The 27,500-nt window shown below is 55.3% G+C and overlaps 1 protein-coding gene across 1 annotated transcript in view; it reads right to left on the bottom strand.

Annotated features, from left to right (window-relative positions):
- Positions 1-27,500, bottom strand: part of LOC140405318 (uncharacterized) — a 364,062-nt gene that overhangs the window by 147,520 nt on the left and 189,042 nt on the right. The window contains exons 2-3 of the mRNA XM_072493609.1: positions 21,254-21,397; positions 19,204-19,847 (exon numbers count right to left, since the gene is read on the bottom strand). Coding sequence (XP_072349710.1) covers positions 19,204-19,847; positions 21,254-21,397 — 788 coding nt within the window. The remainder of the gene's footprint in view (positions 1-19,203; positions 19,848-21,253; positions 21,398-27,500) is intronic.

Below are 27,500 nucleotides of genomic sequence, written 5' to 3'. Positions count from 1 at the left end.
TCTCTCTTGTATCTCTCACCTCTCACCTCTCGTTCTAGACTCCTTTACATTTGGGAAAAGATGTTGACTCTCTACCTTATCGATGCCCCTCATTATTTTATAAACCTCTATAAGATCACCCCTAAGCCTCCGACGCTCCAGGGAATAAAGTCCCGGCCTATCCGGCCTCTCCTTATAACTCAGACCATCAAGTCCCGCGGGGTAGCATGCTCGTAAAGCTCCTCTGCCCTCTTTCTAGTTTAACAATCTCCTTCCTATAATAGGGTGACCGGAACTGAACACAGTGTTCCATGTGTGGCCGTACCAATGTCTTGTACAACTTGAACAAGACGTCTGTCAGGCGAGAGAGCCTTTCGGAAATGGGTGTTTACTACTGCGGTGACGTCAGAGAGTGGGTGGAGCTGGGCTGTCTGTCCGCTTTTTACTTTCGCTTTAGGCTGTTTGCTGCAGGGCGTGTTTTAGTTTCGATTTCGGGGTTGGAGCTGAAGCCCGCCGGAGCGGGTGTACTGCTGTTCTCTCTGCCATCAAAAGACTATCTCTTGATCGTTTGGTGAATTCGGAATTATAAAAGGTTCTCAGTAGTGAATGTAAACCTAATGTGCTTCTGTTAAAAGGTGTTTTAAGTCTTATGGATGTTAAAAGGACAGCTTAAAGGATTACTTAGTGTTGTATTCTTTGGGGGGTGTATTTGAATTAATGGTTGCTAAGATGTTCACTGTATGTTTTAAAAAGGTTAACTTGAGTTCATAGAATAAACATTGTTTTGCTTTGAAAAATACTTTTCCATTTCTGCTGTCCCACACCTGGAGAGTGGGCCGTGCGCTCCCCGTACCGCAATCTAGTAAAAGTTGTGGGTCAGGGGAACTCCACGATACACTTTGGGGTTCTCTAACCCCTGGCCCGTAACACGTCCCAACTCCTGTATTCAATATCCTGACCAATAAAACCTAGCGCGCTGAAGACCTTCTTCACCACCCTGTGCTCCTGCGACTCCACCTTCAAGGAGCTATGGACCTGTATCCCTAGATCTCTTTGTTCTGTAACTCTCCCCAACTCCCCACCATTAACCGAGTAGGTCCTGCCCTGATTCGATCGACCAAAATGCATCTCCTCGCATTTACCCCAAACTAAACGCCATCTGCAATTCATCGGCCCACTGGGACAAGATCCCGTTGCAATCTTTTTTGTATTGTAAGACAGCCCGGCTTTGTGGCTGCAAGAGGTGCAATTAAAGCGTCGTAAAAGTTTGGGCTAATGGACTTTTGTTTCTATTAAGAGGGTCCCCCGGGGAGTAGATGATTAGAGACATTGTGTTCAGCTTAGTGAGATAGATTTGGTTCAGTGGAGAAGCCAGGGGACGTAAGAGTTTTAAGGACCCTTTTCCTGTCGATTCCCGTATTCCCCGTCTCCTCCACTTCGCGGCCATCTTGTTTCGAACCATGTTTAATGGATATGCACCTTTGGGTCGAGCCGAGGAGAAAGGGAGGAGCTCAAAAAGTTGGTTTACAGGTGCAACAGGTGATTAAGAAGGCAACTGGAGTTTTGTCCTTCATTGCTAGAGGGATGGAGTTCAAGACTAGGGAGGTTATGCTGCAATTGTATAAGGTGTTAGTGAGGCCACACCTGGAGTATTGTGTTCAGTTTTGGTCTCCGTACCTGAGAAAGGACATATTGGCACTGGAGGGAGTGCAGAGGAGATTCACGAGGTTAATCCCAGAGCTGAAGGGGTTGGATTACGAGGAGAGGTTGGGTCGACTGGGACTGTACTCGTTGGAATTTAGAAGGATGCGGGGGGGGTGGGGGATCAGTGTTCCGGAGTCATGAGGTCATGTTGCAGCTGTACAGAACTCTGGTACGGCCGCATTTGGAGTATTGCGTGCAATTCTGGTTGCCGCATTATAGGAAGGACGTGGAGGCTTTGGAGCGGGTGCAGAGGAGATTTACCAGGATGTTGCCTGGTATGGAGGGAAAGTCTTATGAGGAAAGGCTGATGGACTTGAGGTTGTTTTCGTTAGAGAGAAGAAGGTTAAGAGGAGACTTAATAGAGGCATACAAAATGATCAGGGGATTGGATAGGGTGGACAGTGAGAGCCTTCTCCCGCGGATGGAAGTGGCTGGCACGAGGGGACATAGCTTTAAACTGAGGGGTAATAGATATAGGACAGAGGTCAGAGGTAGGTTCTTTACGCAAAGAGTAGTGAGGCCGTGGAATGCCCTACCTGCTACAGTAGTGAACTCGCCAACATTGAGGGCATTTAAAAGTTTATTGGACAAACATTTGGATGATAATGGCATAGTGTAGGTTAGATGGCTTTTGTTTCGGTGCAACATCGTGGGCCGAAGGGCCTGTACTGCGCTGTATTGTTCTATGTTCTATGTACACTGTCCCCATCAAATACTCCCAGGACAGGTACAGCACGGGGTTAGGCACAGAGTAAAGCTCCCTCTACACTGTCCCCATCAAACACTCCCAGGACAGGTACAGCATGGGGTTAGATACAGAGTAAAGCTCCCTCTACACTGTCCCCATCAAACACTCCCAGGACAGGTACGACACGGGGTTAGATACAGAGTAAAGCTCCCTCTACACTGTCCCCATCAAACACAACCAGGACAGGTACAGCAAGGGGTTAGGTACAGAGTAAAGCTCCCTCTATACTGTCCCCATCAAACACTCCCAGGGCAGGTACAGCACGGGGTTCGATACAGAGTAAAGCTCCGTCTACACTGTCCCCATCAAACACTCCCAGGACAGGTACAGTACGAGGTTAGGTACAGAGTAAAGCTCCGTCTACACTGTCCCCGTCAAACACTCCCAGGACAGGTACAGCACGGGGTGAGATACAGAGTAAAGCTCCGTCTACACTGTCCCCGTCAAACACTCCCAGGACAGGTACAGCACGGGGTGAGATACAGAGTAAAGCTCCCTCTACACTGTCCCCGTCAAACACTCCCAGGACAGGTACAGCACGGGGTGAGATACAGAGTAAAGCTCCCTCTACACTGTCCCCGTCAAACACTCCCAGGACAGGTACAGCACGGGGTTAGATAGAGTAAAGCTCTCTCTACACTGTCCCCATCAAACACTCCCAGGACAGGTTCAGCACGGGGTTAGATACAGAGTAAAGCTCCCTCTACACTGTCCCCATCAAACACTCGCAGGACAGACACAGCACGGGGATAGATACAGAGTAAAGCTCTCTCTGCACTGTCCCCATCAAACACTCCCAGGACAGGTACAGCACGGGGTTAGATACAGAGTAAAGCTCCCTCTACCCTGTCCTCATCAAACACTCCCAGGACAGGTACAGCACGGGGTTAGATACAGAGTAAAGCTCCCTCTACACTGTCCCCATCAAACACTCCAAGGACAGACACAGCACGGGGTTCGATACAGAGTAAAGCTCCATCTACACTGTCCCCATCAAACACTCCCACGACAGGTACAGCACGGGGTTAGATACAGAGTAAAGCTCCCTCTACACTGTCCTCACCAAACGCTCCCAGGACAGGTACAGCACGGGGTTAGGTACAGAGTAAAGCTCCCTCTACACTGTCCCCGTCAAACACTCCCAGGACAGGTCCAGCACCGGGTTAGATACAGAGTAAAGCTCCCTCTACACTGTCCCCATCAAACAATCACAGGACAGATACAGCACGGGGTTAGATACAGAGTAAAGCTCCCTCTACACTGTCCTCACCAAACGCTCCCAGGACAGGTACAGCACGGGGTTAGGTACAGAGTAAAGCTCCCTCTACACTGTCCCCATCAAACACTCCCAGGACAGGTACAGTACGAGGTTAGATACAGAGTAAAGCTCCCTCTACACTGTCCCCATCAAACAGTCCCAGGACAGGTACAGCACGGGGTTAGATACAGAGTAAATCTCCGTCTACACTGTCCCCACCAAACCCCCCCAGGACAGGTGCAGCACGGGGTTAGATACAGAGTAAAGCTCCCTATACACTATCCCCATCAAACAATCACAGGACAGGTACAGCACGGGGTTAGATACAGAGTAAAGCTCCCTATACACTGTCCCCGTCAAACACTCCCAGGACAGGTGCAGCACGGGGTTAGATATAGGGTAAAGCTCCCTCTACACTGTCCCCATCAAACACTCCTAGGACAGGTACAGCACGGGGTTAGATACAGAGTAAAGCTCCCTTTACACTGTCCCCATCAAACACTCCCAGGACAGGTACAGTACGAGGTTAGATACAGAGTAAAGCTCCCTCTACACTGTCCCCATCAAACAGTCCCAGGACAGGTACAGCACGGGGTTAGATACAGAGTAAATCTCCGTCTACACTGTCCCCACCAAACCCCCCCAGGACAGGTGCAGCACGGGGTTAGATACAGAGTAAAGCTCCCTATACACTATCCCCATCAAACAATCACAGGACAGGTACAGCACGGGGTTAGATACAGAGTAAAGCTCCCTATACACTGTCCCCGTCAAACACTCCCAGGACAGGTGCAGCACGGGGTTAGATATAGGGTAAAGCTCCCTCTACACTGTCCCCATCAAACACTCCTAGGACAGGTACAGCACGGGGTTAGATACAGAGTAAAGCTCCCTTTACACTGTCCCCATCAAACACTCCCAGGACAGGTACAGCACGAGGTTAGATACAGAGTAAAGCTCCCTCTACACTGTCCTCATCAAACACTCCCAGGACAGGTACAGCACGGGGTTAGATACAGAGTAAAGCTCCCTCTACACTGTCCCCATCAAACACTCCCAGGACAGGTACAGCACGGGGTTAGATACAGAGTAAATCTCCGTCTACACTGTCCCCATCAAACCCCCCCAGGACAGGTGCAGCACGGGGTTAGATACAGAGTAAAGCTCCCTATACACTATCCCCATCAAACAATCACAGGACAGGTACAGCACGGGGTTAGATACAGAGTAAAGCTCTCTCTGCACTGTCCCCATCAAACACTCCCAGGACAGGTTCAGCACGCGGTTAGATAGAGTAAAGCTCCCTCTACACTGTCCCCATCAAACACTCCCAGGACAGACACAGCACGGGGTTTGATACAGAGTAAAGCTCCCTCTACACTGTCCCCATCAAACACTCCCAGGACAGGTACAGCACGGGGTTAGATACAGAGTAAAGCTCCCTCTACACTGTCCCCATCAAACACTCCCAGGACAGGTACAGCACGGGGTTAGATACAGAGTAAATCTCCGTCTACACTGTCCCCATCAAACCCCCCCAGGACAGGTGCAGCACGGGGTTAGATACAGAGTAAAGCTCCCTATACACTGTCCCCATCAAACACTCCTAGGACAGGTACAGCACGGGGTGAGATACAGAGTAAAGCTCCCTCTACACTGTCCCCGTCAAACACTCCCAGGACAGGTACAGCACGGGGTTAGATAGAGTAAAGCTCTCTCTACACTGTCCCCATCAAACACTCCCAGGACAGGTTCAGCACGGGGTTAGATACAGAGTAAAGCTCCCTCTACACTGTCCCCGTCAAACACTCCCTGGGCAGGTACAGCACGGGGTTCGATACAGAGTAAAGCTCCGTCTACACTGTCCCCATCAAACACTCCCAGGACAGGTACAGTACGAGGTGAGATACAGAGTAAAGCTCCCTCTACACTGTCCCCATCAAACACTCCCAGGACAGGTACAGCACGGGGTTAGATACAGAGTAAAGCTCCCTCTACACTGTCCCCATCAAACACTCCCAGGACAGGTACAGCACGGGGTTAGATACAGAGTAAATCTCCGTCTACACTGTCCCCATCAAACCCCCCCAGGACAGGTGCAGCACGGGGTTAGATACAGAGTAAAGCTCCCTATACACTGTCCCCATCAAACACTCCTAGGACAGGTACAGCACGGGGTGAGATACAGAGTAAAGCTCTCTCTACACTGTCCCCATCAAACACTCCCAGGACAGGTTCAGCACGGGGTTAGATACAGAGTAAAGCTCCCTCTACACTGTCCCCGTCAAACACTCCCTGGGCAGGTACAGCACGGGGTTCGATACAGAGTAAAGCTCCGTCTACACTGTCCCCATCAAACACTCCCAGGACAGGTACAGTACGAGGTGAGATACAGAGTAAAGCTCCCTCTACACTGTCCCCGTCAAACACTCCCAGGACAGGTACAGCACGGGGTGAGATACAGAGTAAATCTCCCTCGACACTGTCCCCATCAAACACTCCCAGGACAGGTACAGCACGGGGTTAGATACAGGATAAAGCTCCCTCTACACTGTCCCCATCAAACACTCCCAGGACAGGTACAGCACGGGGTTGGATACTGAGTAAATCTCCCTCTACACTGTCCCCATCAAACACTCCCAGGACAGGTACAGCACGGGGTTAGATACAGAGTAAAGCTCCCTCTACACTGTCCCCACCAAACGCTCCCAGGACAGGTACAGCACGGGGTTAGATACAGAGTAAAGCTCCCTCTACACTGTCCCCATCAAACACTCCCAGGACAGGTACAGCACGGGGTTAGGTACAGAGTAAAGCTCCCTCTACACTGTCCCCGTCAAACACTCCCTGGGCAGGTACAGCACGGGGTTCGATACAGAGTAAAGCTCCGTCTACACTGTCCCCATCAAACACTCCCAGGACAGGTACAGTACGAGGTGAGATACAGAGTAAAGCTCCCTCTACACTGTCCCCGTCAAACACTCCCAGGACAGGTACAGCACGGGGTTAGATACAGAGTAAAGCTCTCTCTGCACTGTCCCCATCAAACACTCCCAGGACAGGTTCAGCACGCGGTTAGATAGAGTAAAGCTCCCTCTACACTGTCCCCATCAAACACTCCCAGGACAGACACAGCACGGGGTTTGATACAGAGTGAAGCTCCCTCTACACTGTCCCCATCAAACACTCCCAGGACAGGTACAGCACGGGGTTAGATACAGAGTAAAGCTCCCTCTACACTGTCCCCGTCAAACACTCCCAGGACAGGTACAGCACGGGGTTAGATACAGAGTAAAGCTCCCTCTACACTGTCCCCATCAAACACTCCCAGGACAGGTACAGCACGGGGTTAGATACAGAGTAAAGCTCCGTCTACACTGTCCCCATCAAACACCTCCCAGGACAGGTACAGTACGAGGTTAGATACAGAGTAAAGCTCCCTCTACACTGTCCCCGTCAAACACTCCCAGGACAGGTACAGCACGGGGTTAGATACAGAGTAAAGCTCCCTCTACAATGTCCCCATCAAACACTCCCAGGACAGGTACAGCACGAATTTAGATACAGAGTAAAGCTCCCTCTACACTGTCCCCATCAAACACTCCCAGGACAGGTACAGCACGGGGTTAGATAGAGAGTAAAGCTCCCTCTACACTGTCCCCATCAAACACTCCCAGGACAGGTACAGCACGGGGTTAGATACAGAGTAAAGCTCCCTCTACACTGTCCCCATCAAACACTCCCAGGACAGGTACAGCACGGGGTGAGATACAGAGTAAAGCTCCCTCTACACTGTCCCCATCAAACACTCCCAGGACAGGTACAGCACGAGGTTAGATACAGAGTAAAGCTCCCTCTACACTGTCCCCATCAAACACTCCCAGGACAGGTACAGCACGGGGTGAGATACAGAGTAAAGCTCCCTCTACACTGTCCCATCAAACACTCCCAGGACAGGTACAGCACGGGGTTCGATACAGAGTAAAGCTCCGTCTACACTGTCCACATCAAACACTCCCAGGACAGGTACAGCACGAATTTAGATACAGAGTAAAGCTCCCTCTACACTGTCCCCATCAAACACTCCCAGGACAGGTACAGCACGGGGTTAGATAGAGAGTAAAGCTCCCTCTACACTGTCCCCATCAAACACTCCCAGGACAGGTACAGCACGGGGTTAGATACAGAGTAAAGCTCCCTCTACACTGTCCCCATCAAACACTCCCAGGACAGGTACAGCACGAGGTTAGATACAGAGTAAAGCTCCCTCTACACTGTCCCCATCAAACACTCCCAGGACAGGTACAGCACGGGGTGAGATACAGAGTAAAGCTCCCTCTACACTGTCCCATCAAACACTCCCAGGACAGGTACAGCACGGGGTTCGATACAGAGTAAAGCTCCGTCTACACTGTCCCCATCAAACACTCCCAGGACAGGTACAGTACGAGGTGAGATACAGAGTAAAGCTCCCTCTACACTGTCCCCGTCAAACACTCCCAGGACAGGTACAGCACGGGGTGAGATACAGAGTAAAGCTCCCTCGACACTGTCCCCATCAAACACTCCCAGGACAGGTACAGCACAGGGTTAGATACAGAGTAAAGCACCCTCTACACTGTCCCCATCAAACACTCCCAGGACAGGTACAGCACGTGTTAGATACAGTGTAAAGCTCCCTCTACACTGTCCCCATCAAACACTCCCAGGACAGGTACAGCACGGGGTTAGATACAGAGTAAAGCTCCCTCTACACTGTCCCCATCAAACACTCCCAGGACAGGTACAGCACGGGGTTAGATACAGAGTAAAGCTCCCTCTACACTGTCCCCATCAAACAGTCCCAGGACAGGTACAGCACGGGGTTAGATACAGAGTAAATCTCCGTCTACACTGTCCCCATCAAACCCCCCCAGGACAGGTGCAGCACGGGGTTAGATACAGAGTAAAGCTCCCTATACACTGTCCCCGTCAAACACTCCCAGGACAGGTACAGCACGGGGTTAGATACAGAGTAAAGCTCCCTCTACACTGTCCCCATCAAACACTCCCAGGACAGGTGCAGCACGGGGTTAGATACAGGGTAAAGCTCTCTCTACACTGTCCCCATCAAACACTCCTAGGACAGGTACAGCACGGGGTTAGATACAGAGTAAAGCTCCCTCTACACTGTCCCCATCAAACAGTCCCAGGACAGGTACAGCACGGGGTTAGATACAGAGTAAATCTCCGTCTACACTGTCCCCATCAAAACCCCCCAGGACAGGTGCAGCACGGGGTTAGATACAGAGTAAAGCTCCCTATACACTGTCCCCCTCAAACACTCCCAGGACAGGTACAGCACGGGGTGAGATACAGAGTAAAGCTCCCTCTACACTGTCCCCATCAAACACTCCCAGGACAGGTACAGCACGGGGTTAGATACAGAGTAAATCTCCGTCTACACTGTCCCCATCAAACCCCCCCAGGACAGGTATAGCACGGGGTTAGATAGAGTAAAGCTCTCTCTACACTGTCCCCATCAAACACTCCCAGGACAGGTTCAGCACGGGGTTAGATACAGAGTAAAGCTCTCTCTGCACTGTCCCCATCAAACACTCCCAGGACAGGTACAGCACGGGGTTAGATACAGAGTAAAGCTCTCTCTGCACTGTCCCCATCAAACACTCCCAGGACAGGTACAGCACGGGGTTAGATACAGTGTAAAGCTCCCTCGACACTGTCCCCATCAAACACTCCCAGGACAGGTACAGCACGGGGTTAGATACAGAGTAAAGCTCCCTCTACACTGTCCCCATCAAACACTCCCAGGACAGGTACAGCACGGGGTTAGATACCGAGTGAAGCTCCCTCTACACTGTCCCCATCAAACACTCCCAGGACAGGTACAGCACGGGGTTAGATACAGAGTAAAGCTCCCTCTACACTGTCCCCATCAAACACTCCCAGGACAGGTACAGCACAGGGATAGATACAGAGTAAAGCTCCCTCTACACTGTCCCCATCAAACACTCCCAGGACAGGTACAGCACGGGGTTAGATACAGAGTAAAGCTCCCTCTACACTGTCCCCATCAAACACTCCCAGGACAGGTACAGCACGAGGTTAGATACCGAGTGAAGCTCCCTCTACACTGTCCCCATCAAACACTCCCAGGACAGGCGCAGCACGGGGTTAGATACAGAGTAAAGCTCCCTCTACACTGTCCCCATCAAACTCTCCCAGGACAGGTACAGCACGGGGTTAGATACAGAGTAAAGCTCCCTCAACACTGTCCCCGTCAAACACTCCCAGGACAGGCACAGCACGAGGTTAGATACAGAGTAAAGCTCCCTCTACACTGTCCCCATCAAACACTCCCAGGACAGGTACAGCACGGGGTTAGATACAGAGTGAAGCTCCCTCTACACTGTCCCCATCAAACACTCCCAGGACAGGTACAGCACCGGGTTAGATACAGAGTAAAGCTCCCTCAACACTGTCCCCATCAAACACTCCCAGGACAGGTACAGCACGGGGTTAGATACAGAGTAAAGCTCCCTCTACACTGTCCCCATCAAACACTCCCAGGACAGGTACAGCACGGGGTTAGATACAGAGTAAAGCTCCCTCGACACTGTCCCCATCAAACACTCCCAGGACAGGTACAGCACGAGGTTAGATACAGAGTAAAGATCCCTCTACACTGTCCCCGTCAAACACTCCCAGGACAGGTACAGCACGGGGTGAGATACAGAGTAAAGCTCCCTCTACACTGTCCCCGTCAAACACTCCCAGGACAGGTACAGCACGGGGTTAGATAGAGTAAAGCTCTCTCTACACTGTCCCCATCAAACACTCCCAGGACAGGTTCAGCACGGGGTTAGATACAGAGTAAAGCTCCCTCTACACTGTCCCCGTCAAACACTCCCAGGACAGGTACAGCACGGGGTGAGATACAGAGTAAAGCTCCCTCGACACTGTCCCCATCAAACACTCCCAGGACAGGTACAGCACGGGGTTAGATACAGGATAAAGCTCCCTCTACACTGTCCCCATCAAACACTCCCAGGACAGGTACAGCACGGGGTTGGATACAGAGTAAATCTCCCTCTACACTGTCCCCATCAAACACTCCCAGGACAGGTACAGCACGGGGTGAGATACAGAGTAAAGCTCCCTCTACACTGTCCCCATCAAACACTCCCAGGACAGGTACAGCACGAGGTTAGATACAGAGTAAAGCTCCCTCTACACTGTCCCCATCAAACACTCCCAGGACAGGTACAGCACGGGGTGAGATACAGAGTAAAGCTCCCTCTACACTGTCCCATCAAACACTCCCAGGACAGGTACAGCACGGGGTTCGATACAGAGTAAAGCTCCGTCTACACTGTCCACATCAAACACTCCCAGGACAGGTACAGCACGAATTTAGATACAGAGTAAAGCTCCCTCTACACTGTCCCCATCAAACACTCCCAGGACAGGTACAGCACGGGGTTAGATAGAGAGTAAAGCTCCCTCTACACTGTCCCCATCAAACACTCCCAGGACAGGTACAGCACGGGGTTAGATACAGAGTAAAGCTCCCTCTACACTGTCCCCATCAAACACTCCCAGGACAGGTACAGCACGAGGTTAGATACAGAGTAAAGCTCCCTCTACACTGTCCCCATCAAACACTCCCAGGACAGGTACAGCACGGGGTGAGATACAGAGTAAAGCTCCCTCTACACTGTCCCATCAAACACTCCCAGGACAGGTACAGCACGGGGTTCGATACAGAGTAAAGCTCCGTCTACACTGTCCCCATCAAACACTCCCAGGACAGGTACAGTACGAGGTGAGATACAGAGTAAAGCTCCCTCTACACTGTCCCCGTCAAACACTCCCAGGACAGGTACAGCACGGGGTGAGATACAGAGTAAAGCTCCCTCGACACTGTCCCCATCAAACACTCCCAGGACAGGTACAGCACAGGGTTAGATACAGAGTAAAGCACCCTCTACACTGTCCCCATCAAACACTCCCAGGACAGGTACAGCACGTGTTAGATACAGTGTAAAGCTCCCTCTACACTGTCCCCATCAAACACTCCCAGGACAGGTACAGCACGGGGTTAGATACAGAGTAAAGCTCCCTCTACACTGTCCCCATCAAACACTCCCAGGACAGGTACAGCACGGGGTTAGATACAGAGTAAAGCTCCCTCTACACTGTCCCCATCAAACAGTCCCAGGACAGGTACAGCACGGGGTTAGATACAGAGTAAATCTCCGTCTACACTGTCCCCATCAAACCCCCCCAGGACAGGTGCAGCACGGGGTTAGATACAGAGTAAAGCTCCCTATACACTGTCCCCGTCAAACACTCCCAGGACAGGTACAGCACGGGGTTAGATACAGAGTAAAGCTCCCTCTACACTGTCCCCATCAAACACTCCCAGGACAGGTGCAGCACGGGGTTAGATACAGGGTAAAGCTCTCTCTACACTGTCCCCATCAAACACTCCTAGGACAGGTACAGCACGGGGTTAGATACAGAGTAAAGCTCCCTCTACACTGTCCCCATCAAACAGTCCCAGGACAGGTACAGCACGGGGTTAGATACAGAGTAAATCTCCGTCTACACTGTCCCCATCAAAACCCCCCAGGACAGGTGCAGCACGGGGTTAGATACAGAGTAAAGCTCCCTATACACTGTCCCCCTCAAACACTCCCAGGACAGGTACAGCACGGGGTGAGATACAGAGTAAAGCTCCCTCTACACTGTCCCCATCAAACACTCCCAGGACAGGTACAGCACGGGGTTAGATACAGAGTAAATCTCCGTCTACACTGTCCCCATCAAACCCCCCCAGGACAGGTATAGCACGGGGTTAGATAGAGTAAAGCTCTCTCTACACTGTCCCCATCAAACACTCCCAGGACAGGTTCAGCACGGGGTTAGATACAGAGTAAAGCTCTCTCTGCACTGTCCCCATCAAACACTCCCAGGACAGGTACAGCACGGGGTTAGATACAGAGTAAAGCTCTCTCTGCACTGTCCCCATCAAACACTCCCAGGACAGGTACAGCACGGGGTTAGATACAGTGTAAAGCTCCCTCGACACTGTCCCCATCAAACACTCCCAGGACAGGTACAGCACGGGGTTAGATACAGAGTAAAGCTCCCTCTACACTGTCCCCATCAAACACTCCCAGGACAGGTACAGCACGGGGTTAGATACCGAGTGAAGCTCCCTCTACACTGTCCCCATCAAACACTCCCAGGACAGGTACAGCACGGGGTTAGATACAGAGTAAAGCTCCCTCTACACTGTCCCCATCAAACACTCCCAGGACAGGTACAGCACAGGGATAGATACAGAGTAAAGCTCCCTCTACACTGTCCCCATCAAACACTCCCAGGACAGGTACAGCACGGGGTTAGATACAGAGTAAAGCTCCCTCTACACTGTCCCCATCAAACACTCCCAGGACAGGTACAGCACGAGGTTAGATACCGAGTGAAGCTCCCTCTACACTGTCCCCATCAAACACTCCCAGGACAGGCGCAGCACGGGGTTAGATACAGAGTAAAGCTCCCTCTACACTGTCCCCATCAAACTCTCCCAGGACAGGTACAGCACGGGGTTAGATACAGAGTAAAGCTCCCTCAACACTGTCCCCGTCAAACACTCCCAGGACAGGCACAGCACGAGGTTAGATACAGAGTAAAGCTCCCTCTACACTGTCCCCATCAAACACTCCCAGGACAGGTACAGCACGGGGTTAGATACAGAGTGAAGCTCCCTCTACACTGTCCCCATCAAACACTCCCAGGACAGGTACAGCACCGGGTTAGATACAGAGTAAAGCTCCCTCAACACTGTCCCCATCAAACACTCCCAGGACAGGTACAGCACGGGGTTAGATACAGAGTAAAGCTCCCTCTACACTGTCCCCATCAAACACTCCCAGGACAGGTACAGCACGGGGTTAGATACAGAGTAAAGCTCCCTCGACACTGTCCCCATCAAACACTCCCAGGACAGGTACAGCACGAGGTTAGATACAGAGTAAAGATCCCTCTACACTGTCCCCGTCAAACACTCCCAGGACAGGTACAGCACGGGGTGAGATACAGAGTAAAGCTCCCTCTACACTGTCCCCGTCAAACACTCCCAGGACAGGTACAGCACGGGGTTAGATAGAGTAAAGCTCTCTCTACACTGTCCCCATCAAACACTCCCAGGACAGGTTCAGCACGGGGTTAGATACAGAGTAAAGCTCCCTCTACACTGTCCCCGTCAAACACTCCCAGGACAGGTACAGCACGGGGTGAGATACAGAGTAAAGCTCCCTCGACACTGTCCCCATCAAACACTCCCAGGACAGGTACAGCACGGGGTTAGATACAGGATAAAGCTCCCTCTACACTGTCCCCATCAAACACTCCCAGGACAGGTACAGCACGGGGTTGGATACAGAGTAAATCTCCCTCTACACTGTCCCCATCAAACACTCCCAGGACAGGTACAGCACGGGGTTAGATACAGAGTAAAGCTCCCTCTACACTGTCCCCATCAAACACTCCCAGGACAGGTGCAGCACGGGGTTAGATACAGGGTAAAGCTCTCTCTACACTGTCCCCATCAAACACTCCTAGGACAGGTACAGCACGGGGTTAGATACAGAGTAAAGCTCCCTCTACACTGTCCCCATCAAACAGTCCCAGGACAGGTACAGCACGGGGTTAGATACAGAGTAAATCTCCGTCTACACTGTCCCCATCAAACCCCCCCAGGACAGGTGCAGCACGGGGTTAGATACAGAGTAAAGCTCCCTATACACTGTCCCCGTCAAACACTCCCAGGACAGGTACAGCACGGGGTTAGATACAGAGTAAAGCTCCCTCTACACTGTCCCCATCAAACACTCCTAGGACAGGTACAGCACGGGGTTAGATACAGAGTAAAGCTCCCTCGACACTGTCCCCATCAAACACTCCCAGGACAGACACAGCACGGGGTTTGATACAGAGTAAAGCTCCCTCTACACTGTCCCCATCAAACACTCCCAGGACAGGTACAGCACGAATTTAGATACAGAGTAAAGCTCCCTCTACACTGTCCCCATCAAACACTCCCAGGACAGGGACAGCACGGGGTTAGATACAGAGTAAAGCTCCCTCTACACTGTCCCCATCAAACACTCCCAGGACAGGTACAGCACGGGGTTAGATACAGAGTAAAGCTCCCTCTACACTGTCCCCGTCAAACACTCCCAGGACAGGTACAGCACGGGGTGAGATACAGAGTAAAGCTCCCTCTACACTGTCCCCGTCAAACACTCCCAGGACAGGTACAGCACGGGGTTAGATAGAGTAAAGCTCTCTCTACACTGTCCCCGTCAAACACTCCCAGGACAGGTTCAGCACGGGGTTAGATACAGAGTAAAGCTCCCTCTACACTGTCCCCATCAAACACTCCCAGGACAGGTACAGCACGGGGTTAGATACAGAGTAAAGCTCCCTCTACACTGTCCCCATCAAACACTCCCAGGACAGGTACAGCACGGGGTTAGATACAGAGTAAAGCTCCCTCTACACTGTCCCCATCAAACACTCCCAGGACAGGTACAGCACGGGGTTAGATACAGAGTAAAGCTCCCTCTACACTGTCCCCGTCAAACACTCCCAGGACAGGTACAGCACGGGGTGAGATACAGAGTAAAGCTCCCTCTACACTGTCCCCGTCAAACACTCCCAGGACAGGTACAGCACGGGGTTAGATAGAGTAAAGCTCTCTCTACACTGTCCCCGTCAAACACTCCCAGGACAGGTTCAGCACGGGGTTAGATACAGAGTAAAGCTCCCTCTACACTGTCCCCATCAAACACTCCCAGGACAGGTACAGCACGGGGTTAGATACAGAGTAAAGCTCCCTCTACACTGTCCCCGTCAAACACTCCCTGGGCAGGTACAGCACGAGGTTAGATACAGAGTAAAGCTCCCTCTACACTGTCCCCATCAAACACTCCCATGACAGGTACAGCACGGGGTTAGGTACAGAGTAAAGCTCCCTCTACACTGTCCCCATCAAACACTCCCATGACAGGTACAGCACGGGGTTAGGTACAGAGTAAAGCTCCCTCTACACTGTCCCCATCAAACACTCCCAGGACAGGTACAGCACGGGGTTAGATACAGAGTAAAGCTCCCTTTACACTGTCCCCATCAAACATTCCCAGGACAGGTACAGCACGAGGTTAGATACAGAGTAAAGCTCCCTCTACACTGTCCCCGTCAAACACTCCCTGGGCAGGTACAGCACGGGGTTCGATACAGAGTAAAGCTCCGTCTACACTGTCCCCATCAAACACTCCCAGGACAGGTACAGTACGAGGTGAGATACAGAGTAAAGCTCCCTCTACACTGTCCCCGTCAAACACTCCCAGGACAGGTACAGTACGAGGTGAGATACAGAGTAAAGCTCCCTCTACACTGTCCCCGTCAAACACTCCCAGGACAGGTACAGCACGGGGTGAGATACAGAGTATAGCTCCCTTTACACTGTCCCCATCAAACATTCCCAGGACAGGTACAGCACGAGGTTAGATACAGAGTAAAGCTCCCTCTACACTGTCCCCGTCAAACACTCCCTGGGCAGGTACAGCACGGGGTTCGATACAGAGTAAAGCTCCGTCTACACTGTCCCCATCAAACACTCCCAGGACAGGTACAGTACGAGGTGAGATACAGAGTAAAGCTCCCTCTACACTGTCCCCGTCAAACACTCCCAGGACAGGTACAGTACGAGGTGAGATACAGAGTAAAGCTCCCTCTACACTGTCCCCGTCAAACACTCCCAGGACAGGTACAGCACGGGGTGAGATACAGAGTATAGCTCCCTCGACACTGTCCCCATCAAACACTCCCAGGACAGGTACAGCACGGGGTTAGATACAGGATAAAGCTCCCTCTACACTGTCCCCATCAAACACTCCCAGGACAGGTACAGCACGGGGTTGGATACAGAGTAAATCTCCCTCTACACTGTCCCCATCAAACACTCCCAGGACAGGTACAGCACGGGGTTAGATACAGAGTAAAGCTCCCTCTACACTGTCCCCACCAAACGCTCCCAGGACAGGTACAGCACGGGGTTAGATACAGAGTAAAGCTCCCTCTACACTGTCCCCATCAAACACTCCCAGGACAGGTACAGCACGGCGTTAGATACAGAGTAAAGCTCCCTCTACACTGTCCCCATCAAACACTCCCAGGACAGGTACAGCACGGGGTTAGATACATAGTAAAGCTCCCTCGACACTGTCCCCATCAAACAATCCCAGGACAGGTACAGCACGGGGTTAGATACAGAGTAAAGCTCCCTCTACACTGTCCCCGTCAAACACTCCCAGGACAGGTACAGCACGGGGTTAGATACAGAGTAAAGCTCCCTCTACACTGTCCCCGTCAAACACTCCCAGGACAGGTACAGCACGGGGTGAGATACAGAGTAAAGCTCCCTCGACACTGTCCCCATCAAACACTCCCAGGACAGGTACAGCACAGGGTTAGATACAGAGTAAAGCTCCCTCTACACTGTCCCCATCAAACACTCCCAGGACAGGTATAGCACGGGGTTAGATAGAGTAAAGCTCTCTCTACACTGTCCCCATCAAACACTCCCAGGACAGGTACAGCACGGGGTTAGATACAGAGTAAAGCTCCCTCTACACTGTCCCCATCAAACACTCCCAGGACAGGTACAGCACGAGGTTAGATACCGAGTGAAGCTCCCTCTGCACTGTCCCCATCAAACACTCCCAGGACAGGCGCAGCACGGGGTTAGATACAGAGTAAAGCTCCCTCTACACTGTCCCCATCAAACTCTCCCAGGACAGGTACAGCACGGGGTTAGATACAGAGTAAAGCTCCCTCAACACTGTCCCCGTCAAACACTCCCAGGACAGGCACAGCACGAGGTTAGATACAGAGTAAAGCTCCCTCTACACTGTCCCCATCAAACACTCCCAGGACAGGTACAGCACGGGGTTAGATACAGAGTGAAGCTCCCTCTACACTGTCCCCATCAAACACTCCCAGGACAGGTACAGCACCGGGTTAGATACAGAGTAAAGCTCCCTCAACACTGTCCCCATCAAACACTCCCAGGACAGGTACAGCACGGGGTTAGATACAGAGTAAAGCTCCCTCTACACTGTCCCCATCAAACACTCCCAGGACAGGTACAGCACGGGGTTAGATACAGAGTAAAGCTCCCTCGACACTGTCCCCATCAAACACTCCCAGGACAGGTACAGCACGAGGTTAGATACAGAGTAAAGATCCCTCTACACTGTCCCCGTCAAACACTCCCAGGACAGGTACAGCACGGGGTGAGATACAGAGTAAAGCTCCCTCTACACTGTCCCCGTCAAACACTCCCAGGACAGGTACAGCACGGGGTTAGATAGAGTAAAGCTCTCTCTACACTGTCCCCATCAAACACTCCCAGGACAGGTTCAGCACGGGGTTAGATACAGAGTAAAGCTCCCTCTACACTGTCCCCGTCAAACACTCCCAGGACAGGTACAGCACGGGGTGAGATACAGAGTAAAGCTCCCTCGACACTGTCCCCATCAAACACTCCCAGGACAGGTACAGCACGGGGTTAGATACAGAGTAAAGCTCCCTCTACACTGTCCCCATCAAACACTCCCAGGACAGGTACAGCACGGGGTTAAATACAGAGTAAAGCTCCCTCTACACTGTCCCCATCAAACACTCCCAGGACAGGTAAAGCACGGGGTTAGATACAGAGTAAAACTCCCTCTACACTGTCCCCATCAAACACTCCCAGGACAGGTACAGCACGGGGTTAGATACAGAGTAAAGCTCCCTCTACACTGTCCCCGTCAAACACTCCCAGGACAGGTACAGCACGGGGTGAGATACAGAGTAAAGCTCCCTCTACACTGTCCCCATCAAACACTCCCAGGACAGGTACAGCACGGGGTTAGATACAGAGTAAAGCTCCCTCTACACTGTCCCCGTCAAACACTCCCAGGACAGGTACAGCACGGGGTGAGATACAGAGTAAAGCTCCCTCTACACTGTCCCCATCAAACTCTCCAGGACAGGTACAGCCCGGGGTTAGATACAGAGTAAAGCTCCCTCTACACTGTCCCCATCAATCACTCCCAGGACAGGTACAGCACGGGGTTAGATACAGAGTAAAGCTCCCTCGACACAGTCCCCATCAAACACTCCCAGGACAGGTACAGCACGGGGTTAGATACAGAGTAAAGCTCCCTCTACACTGTCCCCATCAAACACTCCCAGGACAGGCACAGCACGGGGTTAGATACAGAGTAAAGCTCCCTCTACACTGTCCCCATCAAACACTCCCAGGACAGGTACAGCACGGGGTTAGATACAGAGTAAAGCTCCCTCGACACTGTCCCCATCAAGCACTCCCAGGACAGGTACAGCACGGGGTTAGATACAGGATAAAGCTCCCTCTACTCTCTCTCAATCTTACCAGTATTGTGGAGGCTGGCGATCCCCATTTCCAGCGGCGGAGCGGCGACCACGAGGGGGGACCCGCCGTCGTCCCGGCAACCCGGCCCCGCGTTGGCGGCGGCGCTCCGGCAAGGGGCTGGCTCCCCGAGAGGCACGTCGGCCGGGAGGAAGGGCGGAGGGGCAGGGGGGCGGCGGGGCTCGGCGCAGGCCCCCGGCGCCTGCCTCGGCAAGGGCAGGACGGCGGGGGCGGCCGCCCTCCGGCGGGGGCCGGAGTCCCCGGGGGGCGGGTGGCCGTTGGGCGCGGCGGCCTTGCTCTGGCTGGCCAGCTGGGCCGCGGCGGCGGCCGAGAGCAGGCTGCTGGCGGGGAAGTAGGCCGGGTCGTGCTGCTGGCCCTGGCAGCGGCCCAGAGGCAGGCCCAGGAAGGCGGGGGGGCCGCCGGGCTCGGGGTACGGCCAGAGGGGACCCTCCAACCCGGTCGGCAGGGGCGACGGCCCGGAGGGGGTCGCGGAGAGGTGGCGGAGCAGCCCACCGCCCGGGAAGGCCTCGGGCCTAGGCCAGCGGAGGTCGGAGCTGGGGCGTCTCTGGCGGGGGCAGGAGGGGCAGGTCTCCACCCGCTTGCCGGCAGGGCTGGGCGGGGAGAGGAAGGGGGTCCTGCCCTCGTGCCTCAGGGCGGAGGGAGCCAGGTTGGTCGTCTTCATCGGCGCGGCAGCGGAGGTGCAGGGGTAATGGCCGCTGATTCCTCCTGTAACCCAGAACAGAGACACAATCGTTAAATGTCGGAGGGTCAGTGCTGAGGGAGAGCCGCACTGTGGGAGGGTCAGTGCTGAGGGAGCTCCGCACTGTGGGAGGGTCAGTGCTGAGGGAGCGCCGCACTGTGGGAGGGTCAGTGCTGAGGGAGCGCCGCACTGTGGGAGGGTCAGTGCTGAGGGAGCTCCGCACTGTGGGAGGGTCAGTGCTGAGGGAGCGCCGCACTGTGGGAGGGTCAGTGCTGAGGGAGCGCCGCACTGTGGGAGGGTCAGTGCTGAGGGAGTGCCGCACTGTGGGAGGGTCATTGCTGAGGGAGCGCCGCACTGTGGGAGGGTCAGTGCTGAGGCAGGGTTAGTGCTGAGGGAGGGTCAGTGCTGAGGGAGCGCCGCACTGTGGGAGGGTCAGTGCTGAGGGAGCTCCGCACTGTGGGAGGGTCAGTGCTGAGGGAGTGCCGCAGTGTGGGAGGGTCAGTGCCGAGGAAGCGCCGCACTGTGGGAGGGTCAGTGCTGAGGGAGCTCCGCACTGTGTGAGGGTCAGTGCTGGGGGAGCTCCGCACTGTGGGAGGGTCAGTGCTGAGGGAGCTCCGCACTGTGGGAGGGTCAGTGCTGAGGGAGCGTCGCACTGTGGGAGGGTCAGTGCTGAGGGAGCTCCGCACTGTGGGAGGGTCAGTGCTGAGGGAGCGCCGCACTGTGGGAGGGTCAGTGCTGAGGGAGCGCCGCACTGTGGGAGGGTCGGTGCTGAGGGAGCGCCGCACTGTGGGAGTGTCAGTGCTGAGGGAGCGCCGCACTGTGGGAGGGTCAGTGCTGAGGGAGCGCCGCACTGTGGGAGTGTCAGTGCTGAGGGAGCTCCGCACTGTGGGAGGGTCAGTGCTGAGGGAGCGCCGCACTGTGGGAGGGTCAGTGCTGAGGGAGCTCCGCACTGTGGGAGGGTCAGTGCTGAGGGAGCTCCGCACTGCGGGAGGGTCAGTGCTGAGGGAGCTCCGCACTGTGGGAGGGTCAGTGCTGAGGGAGCTCCGCACTGTGGGAGGGTCAGTGCTGAGGGAGCTCCGCACTGTGGGAGGGTCAGTGCTGAGGGAGCTCCGCACTGTGGGAGGGTCAGTGCTGAGGGAGCTCCGCACTGTGGGAGGGTCAGTGCTGAGGGAGCTCCGCACTGTGGGAGGGTCAGTGCTGAGGGAGCGCCGCACTGTGGGAGGGTCAGTGCTGAGGGAGCTCCGCACTGTGGGAGGGTCAGTGCTGAGGGAGTGCCGCACTGTGGGAGGGTCGGTGCTGAGGGAGGGTCGGCGCTGCGCGAGGGGATTGTGTCGGACAGGGCGGTCCACGTACCCGCTGTCTGGGTGCTGGATGCCAGTGATGTCTGCAGGCTCTTGTGGAGCGTCGCCATGGCGATGATTTTCCGCTTGTGGTTACAGAGTTTGGTGATGTCCTCGTCGCTCTTGACATCCTCGGTGGTTCTGCGTTTCACCGTCGCTGCAGGATCGAAGCTGAACACCTGTTTGTGAGAGAGGGGGAGTGAGAGAGAGAGAGAGAGGGGGGGGGGGGGAAAGAGAGAGAGATAGAGGGCAGTGGTGAACCACTATTATAGAATTTACAATGCAGAAGGAGGCCATTCGGCCCATCGAGTCTGCACTGGCTCTCGGACCCTACCCAAGGTCCACACCTCCAGCCTCTCCCCATAACCCAGTAACCCCACCCAACACTCAGGGCAATTTGGGACACGAAGGGACAATTTATCGAGGCCTCGCGTCTGGCTGTAATAAAGCCACAGTTGTACCCAACTTTCGTCAATTGATCGCGCATCAATTTATTCGTCAGATTTTCCACAGAATGGATATCCGAATGAAGCCCGATCGCCTGCAGCTGGATCCTCACTCGCCCGACGCCAGGAAAGACTTTGCTCGCTGGCTGGCATGTTTCGAGGCCTACATCAACCTGGCGGACCCCGCGCCAACGGAGGCTCAGAAGATAAACGTCCTGTACTCCAGACTGAGCTCCAGCGTGTTCCCGTTGATCCGAGACGCCTCGAATTACACAAAAGCGATGGAACGCCTCAAAGAACACTACGCGCAGAAGGCGAACGCGCCCTTCGCCAGGCATGTACTCGCCACCCCGCTCGCAACGACCTGGTGAGCCCATCGAAGACTTCTGGCGGGCCCTAATTCCACTCGCCCGGGACTGTGACTGTCAGGCCGTCACGGCCGCCGAGCACGCGAATCTCCTCGTGCGCGATGCCTTCGTGACGGGGATTGCGTCGGACCGCATCCGAGAACGATTGCTGGAAAGGGGCCACGCTCGAACTGGCGGAGATGAAAGCCCTGGCGCTCTCCACGACGGTCGCATCCCGTGACGTACAATCGTACCCCTCCCGCCGCGCTGCCCACCCTTCTACCCCTTCCTCCCCCTCCCGGACCCCGCCGACGACCTCCTCCTGCCTTCCCAATACGCCTGCGCCGCACGCCGAACCCCGGGGGGTCCCCGCTGCTCCTTCTGCGGTCAGCAGAAGCACCCCCCCCCCCCCCCCCCCCGCCCACACCCCCAACGCTGCCCGGCCCGCACTGCCGTTTGTGAAGCCTGCAGTAAAAAGGGCCACTTCGCGGAGGTGTGCCAGGCCCGCGCAGTGGCTGCGATCGCGCCCGCTATCGCCCCCCCCCTCCCCCCACGCCAGACGCACCATGGGCGCCGCCATCTTGTCCCGACCCCGCAACGTGCGCACCATGGGCGCCGCCATCTTGTCCCGACCCCGCAACGTGCGCACCATGGGCGCCGCCATCTTGTCCCGACCCCGCAACGTGCACACCATGGGCGCCGCCATCTTGTCCCGACCCCGCAACGTGCGCACCATGGGCGCCGCCATCTTGTCCCGACCCCGCAACGTGCGCACCATGGGCGCCGCCATCTTGTCCCAACCCCGCAACGTGCGCACCATGGGCGCCGCCATCTTGTCCCGACCCCGCAACGTGCACACCATGGGCGCCGCCATCCTGTCCCCCACAGGGTCTCCGGACATCCCGACATCGGAACCGCACACGCTCACCACCCGAAGCATCCGACGGCTGCCCGCAGCTCGCTTCGCTGACGCTGGACCAATCTCGCCCGCACAACCCGGCCACCGCGTCGACGACGGTCAAAATCAACGGCCACGCGACCTCGTGCCTGCTGCACTCCGGGAGCACCGAAAGCTTCGTTCACCCAGATACGGTAAGGCGCTGCTCCCTCGCGGTCCACCCGGCCAATCAAAGGATCTCCCTCGCCTCCGTCCCGATCCGAGGCTTCTGTAGAGTCACCCTCACTCTCCAGGGCGTAGAATTTAGTAACTTCCGTCCCGATGTCCTTCCTAATCTCTGCGCTGCTCTCCTGTTGGGCCTGGACTTCCAGTGCAACCTCCAGAGCCTCACCCTCAAATTCGGCGGGCTCTTACCCCCCCCCCCCCCCTTACCGTTTGCGGCCTCGCGACCCTCAAGGTCGATCCCCCCCCTCCCTTTTTGCCAATCTAACTGCGGATTGCAAGCCCGTTGCCACCAGGAGCAGACGGTACAGCACCCAGGACAAGACCTTCATCAGGTCCGAAGTCCAGCGGCTGCTTAAGGAGGGTATTATCGAGGCCAGCAACAGCCCCTGGAGAGGCCAAGCGGCAGTGGTTAAAACTGGGGAGAAACACAGGATGGTTGTTGACTACAGCCAGACCATCACTCGGTACACGCAGCTCGACGCGTACCCCCTCCCGCGCATATCTGATATGGTCAGTCAGATTGCGCAATTCCGGGTCTTCTCAACAATTGACCTGAAATCCGCCGACCACCAGCTCCCCACCCGGAAGTCGGACCGGCCATACACGGCCTTCGAGGCGGACGGTCGCCTCTACCACTTCCTTAGGGTCCCTTTCGGCGTCACAAATGGGGTATGGGTCTTCCAAAGGGAGATGGACCGAATGGTCGACCAGTACGGTGTGCGGGCCACCTTCCCGTACTTAGATAATGTCGCCATCTGCGGCCATGACCAGCAGGACCACGGTGCCAACCTCGATAAATTCCTCCGCACTGCCGCTCTTCTCAACCTGACCTACGACAAAGAGAAGTGTGTGTTCCGCACGACCCGGTTAGCCATTCTTGGCTATGTAGTCCAAAACGGACTTCTCGGGCCCGACCCCGAGCGCATGCGCCCCCTCATGGAACTCCCCCTCCCCCACTGCCCCAAGGCCCTCAAACGCTGCCTGGGGTTCTTTTCCTACTCCGCTCAGTGGGTCCCAAACTATGCGGACAAGGCCCGCCCACTCATCCAGTCCACCCAACTCCCCCTCGCGGCCGAGGCACAACAGGCTTTCGCCCGCATCAGAGCGGACGTCGCCAAGGCCGGGACGCGCGCAGTGGACGAGTCACTGCCTTTCCAAGTAGAAAGTGACGCTTCAGACGTCGCCCTAGCCGCCACTCGAAACCAGGCAGGCAGGCCCGTGGCATTCTTTTCCCGCAACCTTCACGCCTCTGAAATTCAACACTCATCCGTCGAAAAGGAGGCCCAGGCCATCGTTGAGGCTGTGCGGCATTGGAGGCATTACCTGGCCGGTAAGAGATTCACTCTCCTCACTGACCGACGGTCGGTGGCCTTCATGTTCGACAACACGCAGCGGGGGCAAGGTCAAAAATGATAAAATCTTGCGGTGGAGAATCGAGCTCTCCACCCATAATTACGAGATCTTGTATCGCCCCGGTAAGCTCAACGAGCCCCCCTCTCCCGAGGTACATGTGCCAGCGCACAAGTGGACCGACTCCGGGTCCTACACGATGGTCTCTGTCACCCGGGGGTCACTCGATTGTACCGTCTGGTCAAAGCTCGCGATCTGCCCGACTCCGTCGAGGAAGTAAGGACGGTCACCAGGAACTGCCAGGTCTGTGCGGAGTGCAAGCCGCACTTCTACCGGCCGGACCGCGCGCGCCTGGTGAAGGCCTCCCGCCCCTTTGAACGCCTCGGCGTGGATTTCAAAGGGCCCCTCCCCTCCACCGACCGTAACACGTACATCCTCAGTGTGGTCGATGAATACTCCTGATTCCCCTTCGCCGTCCCATGCCCCGTGACGTCTGCCACCGTCACCAAGGCCCTCAGCACCATCTTCACTCTGTTCGGTTTCCCCGCCTACGTCCACAGCGACCGGGGGTCCTCATTTATGAGCGATGAGCTGCGCCAGTTCCTGCTCAGCAGGGGTATCGCCTCCAGCAGGGCGACCAGCTACAAACCCCGGGGAAAGGGGCAAGAACGGGAGAATGGGACGGGATGGAGGGCCGTCCAGCTGGCCCTACGGTCCCGGAGCCTCCCGGCCTCTCGCTGGCAGGAGGTCCTCCCCGACGCTCTGCACTCCATCCGGTCACTACTGTGCACCGCTACGAATAACACACCCCACGAACCTTCCCCAGGAAGTCCACATCCGGGGTGTCGCTCCCGACTTGGCTCGCTGCTCCAGGACCGGTCCTTCTCCGTAGGCACGTCCGACTCCACAAGGCGGACCCCTTGGTGGACGGGGTCCACCTGCTCCACGCCAACCCTCAATATGCCTACGTGGAGTTCCCCGACGGCCGCCAAGATACCGCCTCACTCAGGGACCTGGCACCGTCAGGTACCACCCCAACACACTCCCCCCCCCCCTCCCCTTTTCCGCACAAGAGGACGAAGAGGACTTCGGCACGCTCCCGGAGTTCCCCGATGACTGGCCAGCATCAGCACCCCCGCCACCGCCACCGCCGCCAGCACCGACTTCACCGCCACCGTTACGCCGCTCCCAACGAAGCACCAAAGCACCGGGCCGGCTGAACCTTTGACGGACTCCGGACCGTCAACACGGACTTTTCTCTCCCTGCCACTGTACATAATTCCACTAATTGTATATAGTTTCACGTCACCCCCGCCGGACTCATTTTTAACAAGGGGTGAATGTGGTGAACCGCTGTAATAGGAGAAGTAAGTAGGACCTGCACTACAGGTTCGCCGGTAGCTCCTGCCGGCTGGCTCCGCCCAGGGAGAACTGGATAAATATGTATGACCTCCAGTGCCCTGCCATTTCGCCAGCTGCAGCAGGAGGCCACGCATCTGACCGTAATAAAGCCACAGTTGTACCCAATCTGCGTCTTTGTGCAATTGATTGCGCATCAAGGAGAGAGAGGGAGAGAGCGAGGGGAGAGAGAGGGAGAGAGCATTATGGGGAGCGAGAGAGAGAGGGGGAGAGAGAGGGGGAGAGGGGGTTGTGAGAGAGAAAGAGAGAGATCGAGGGGGACAGAGATGGAGAGAGCGAGGGGGGGAGAGAGGGAGAGAGTGGGGGAGAGAGGGAGAGAGTGGGGGAGAGAGGGAGAGAGTGGGGGAGCGAGGAAGAGAGTGGGGGAACGAGGGAGCGAGTGGGGGAGAGAGTGTGGGAGCGAGGGAGAGAGCGGGGGAGCGAGGGTGAGAGCGGGGGAGCGAGGGTGAGAGTGGGGGGCAAGGGAGAGAGTGGGGGAGCGAGGGAGAGAGTGTGGGGAAGCGAGGGAGAGAGTGGGGGAGCGAGGGAGAGAGTGGGGGAGCGAGGGAGAGAGTGGGGGTGCAAGAGAGAGAGTGGGGGAGCGAGGGAGAGAGTGGGGGTGCAAGAGAGAGAGTGGGGGTGCGAGAGAGAGAGAGGGGGTGCGAGGGAGAGAGTGGGGGTGCGAGGGAGAGAGTGGGGGAGCGAGGGAGAGAGAGAGGGAGGAGCAAGAGAGGAAGATGGGAAGCGAAATAGAGAAAGGGCGCGAGAGAGAGACAGAGAGACAGAGAGAGACAGAGAGAGACAGAGAGAGAGACAGAGAGAGAGACAGAGAGAGAGAGACAGAGAGAGACGGAGAGAGAGACGGAGAGAGAGAGAGAGAGACAGAGAGAGACAGAGAGGAGACAGAGAGAGAGACAGAGAGAGAGACAGAGAGAGAGACAGAGAGAGAGACAGAGAGAGAGACAGAGAGAGAGACAGAGAGAGAGACAGAGAGAGACGGAGAGAGAGAGACGGAGAGAGAGAGAGAGACAGAGCGAGAGAGAGAGACAGAGCGAGAGAGAGAGACAGAGCGAGAGAGAGAGACAGAGCGAGAGAGAGAGACAGAGCGAGAGAGAGAGAGCGAGAGAGAGAGACAGAGCGAGAGAGACAGAGCGAGAGAGAGAGACAGAGAGAGACAGAGAGAGACAGAGAGAGAGACAGAGGAGAGAGAGAGAGACAGAGAGAGAGAGAGAGAGACAGAGCGAGGAGAGAGACAGAGCGAGAGGGAGAGACAGAGCGAGAGAGAGAGACAGAGCGAGAGAGAGAGACAGAGCGAGAGAGAGAGACAGAGCGAGAGAGAGAGAGCGAGAGAGAGACAGAGCGAGAGAGAGGGACAGGGAGAGAGACAGAAGAGAGACAGGGAGAGAGACAGAGAGGAGAGACAGAGAGAGAGAGACAGAGAGAGAGAGAGACAGAGAGAGAGAGAGACAGAGAGAGAGAGAGAGAGAGAGAGACAGAGAGAGAGAGAGACGAGAGAGAGAGAGAGGGAGAGAGACAGAGAGAGAGAGAGACAGGGAGAGAGAGAGCGAGAGAGACAGAGAGAGAGAGAGACAGAGA

This window comes from Scyliorhinus torazame, chromosome X (genome assembly GCF_047496885.1).
Source record: "Scyliorhinus torazame isolate Kashiwa2021f chromosome X, sScyTor2.1, whole genome shotgun sequence".
Taxonomy (NCBI): domain Eukaryota; kingdom Metazoa; phylum Chordata; class Chondrichthyes; order Carcharhiniformes; family Scyliorhinidae; genus Scyliorhinus; species Scyliorhinus torazame.
The sequence above is the reverse complement of the archived record's forward strand: the minus strand, read 5'-3'. Positions and strand labels throughout refer to the sequence as shown.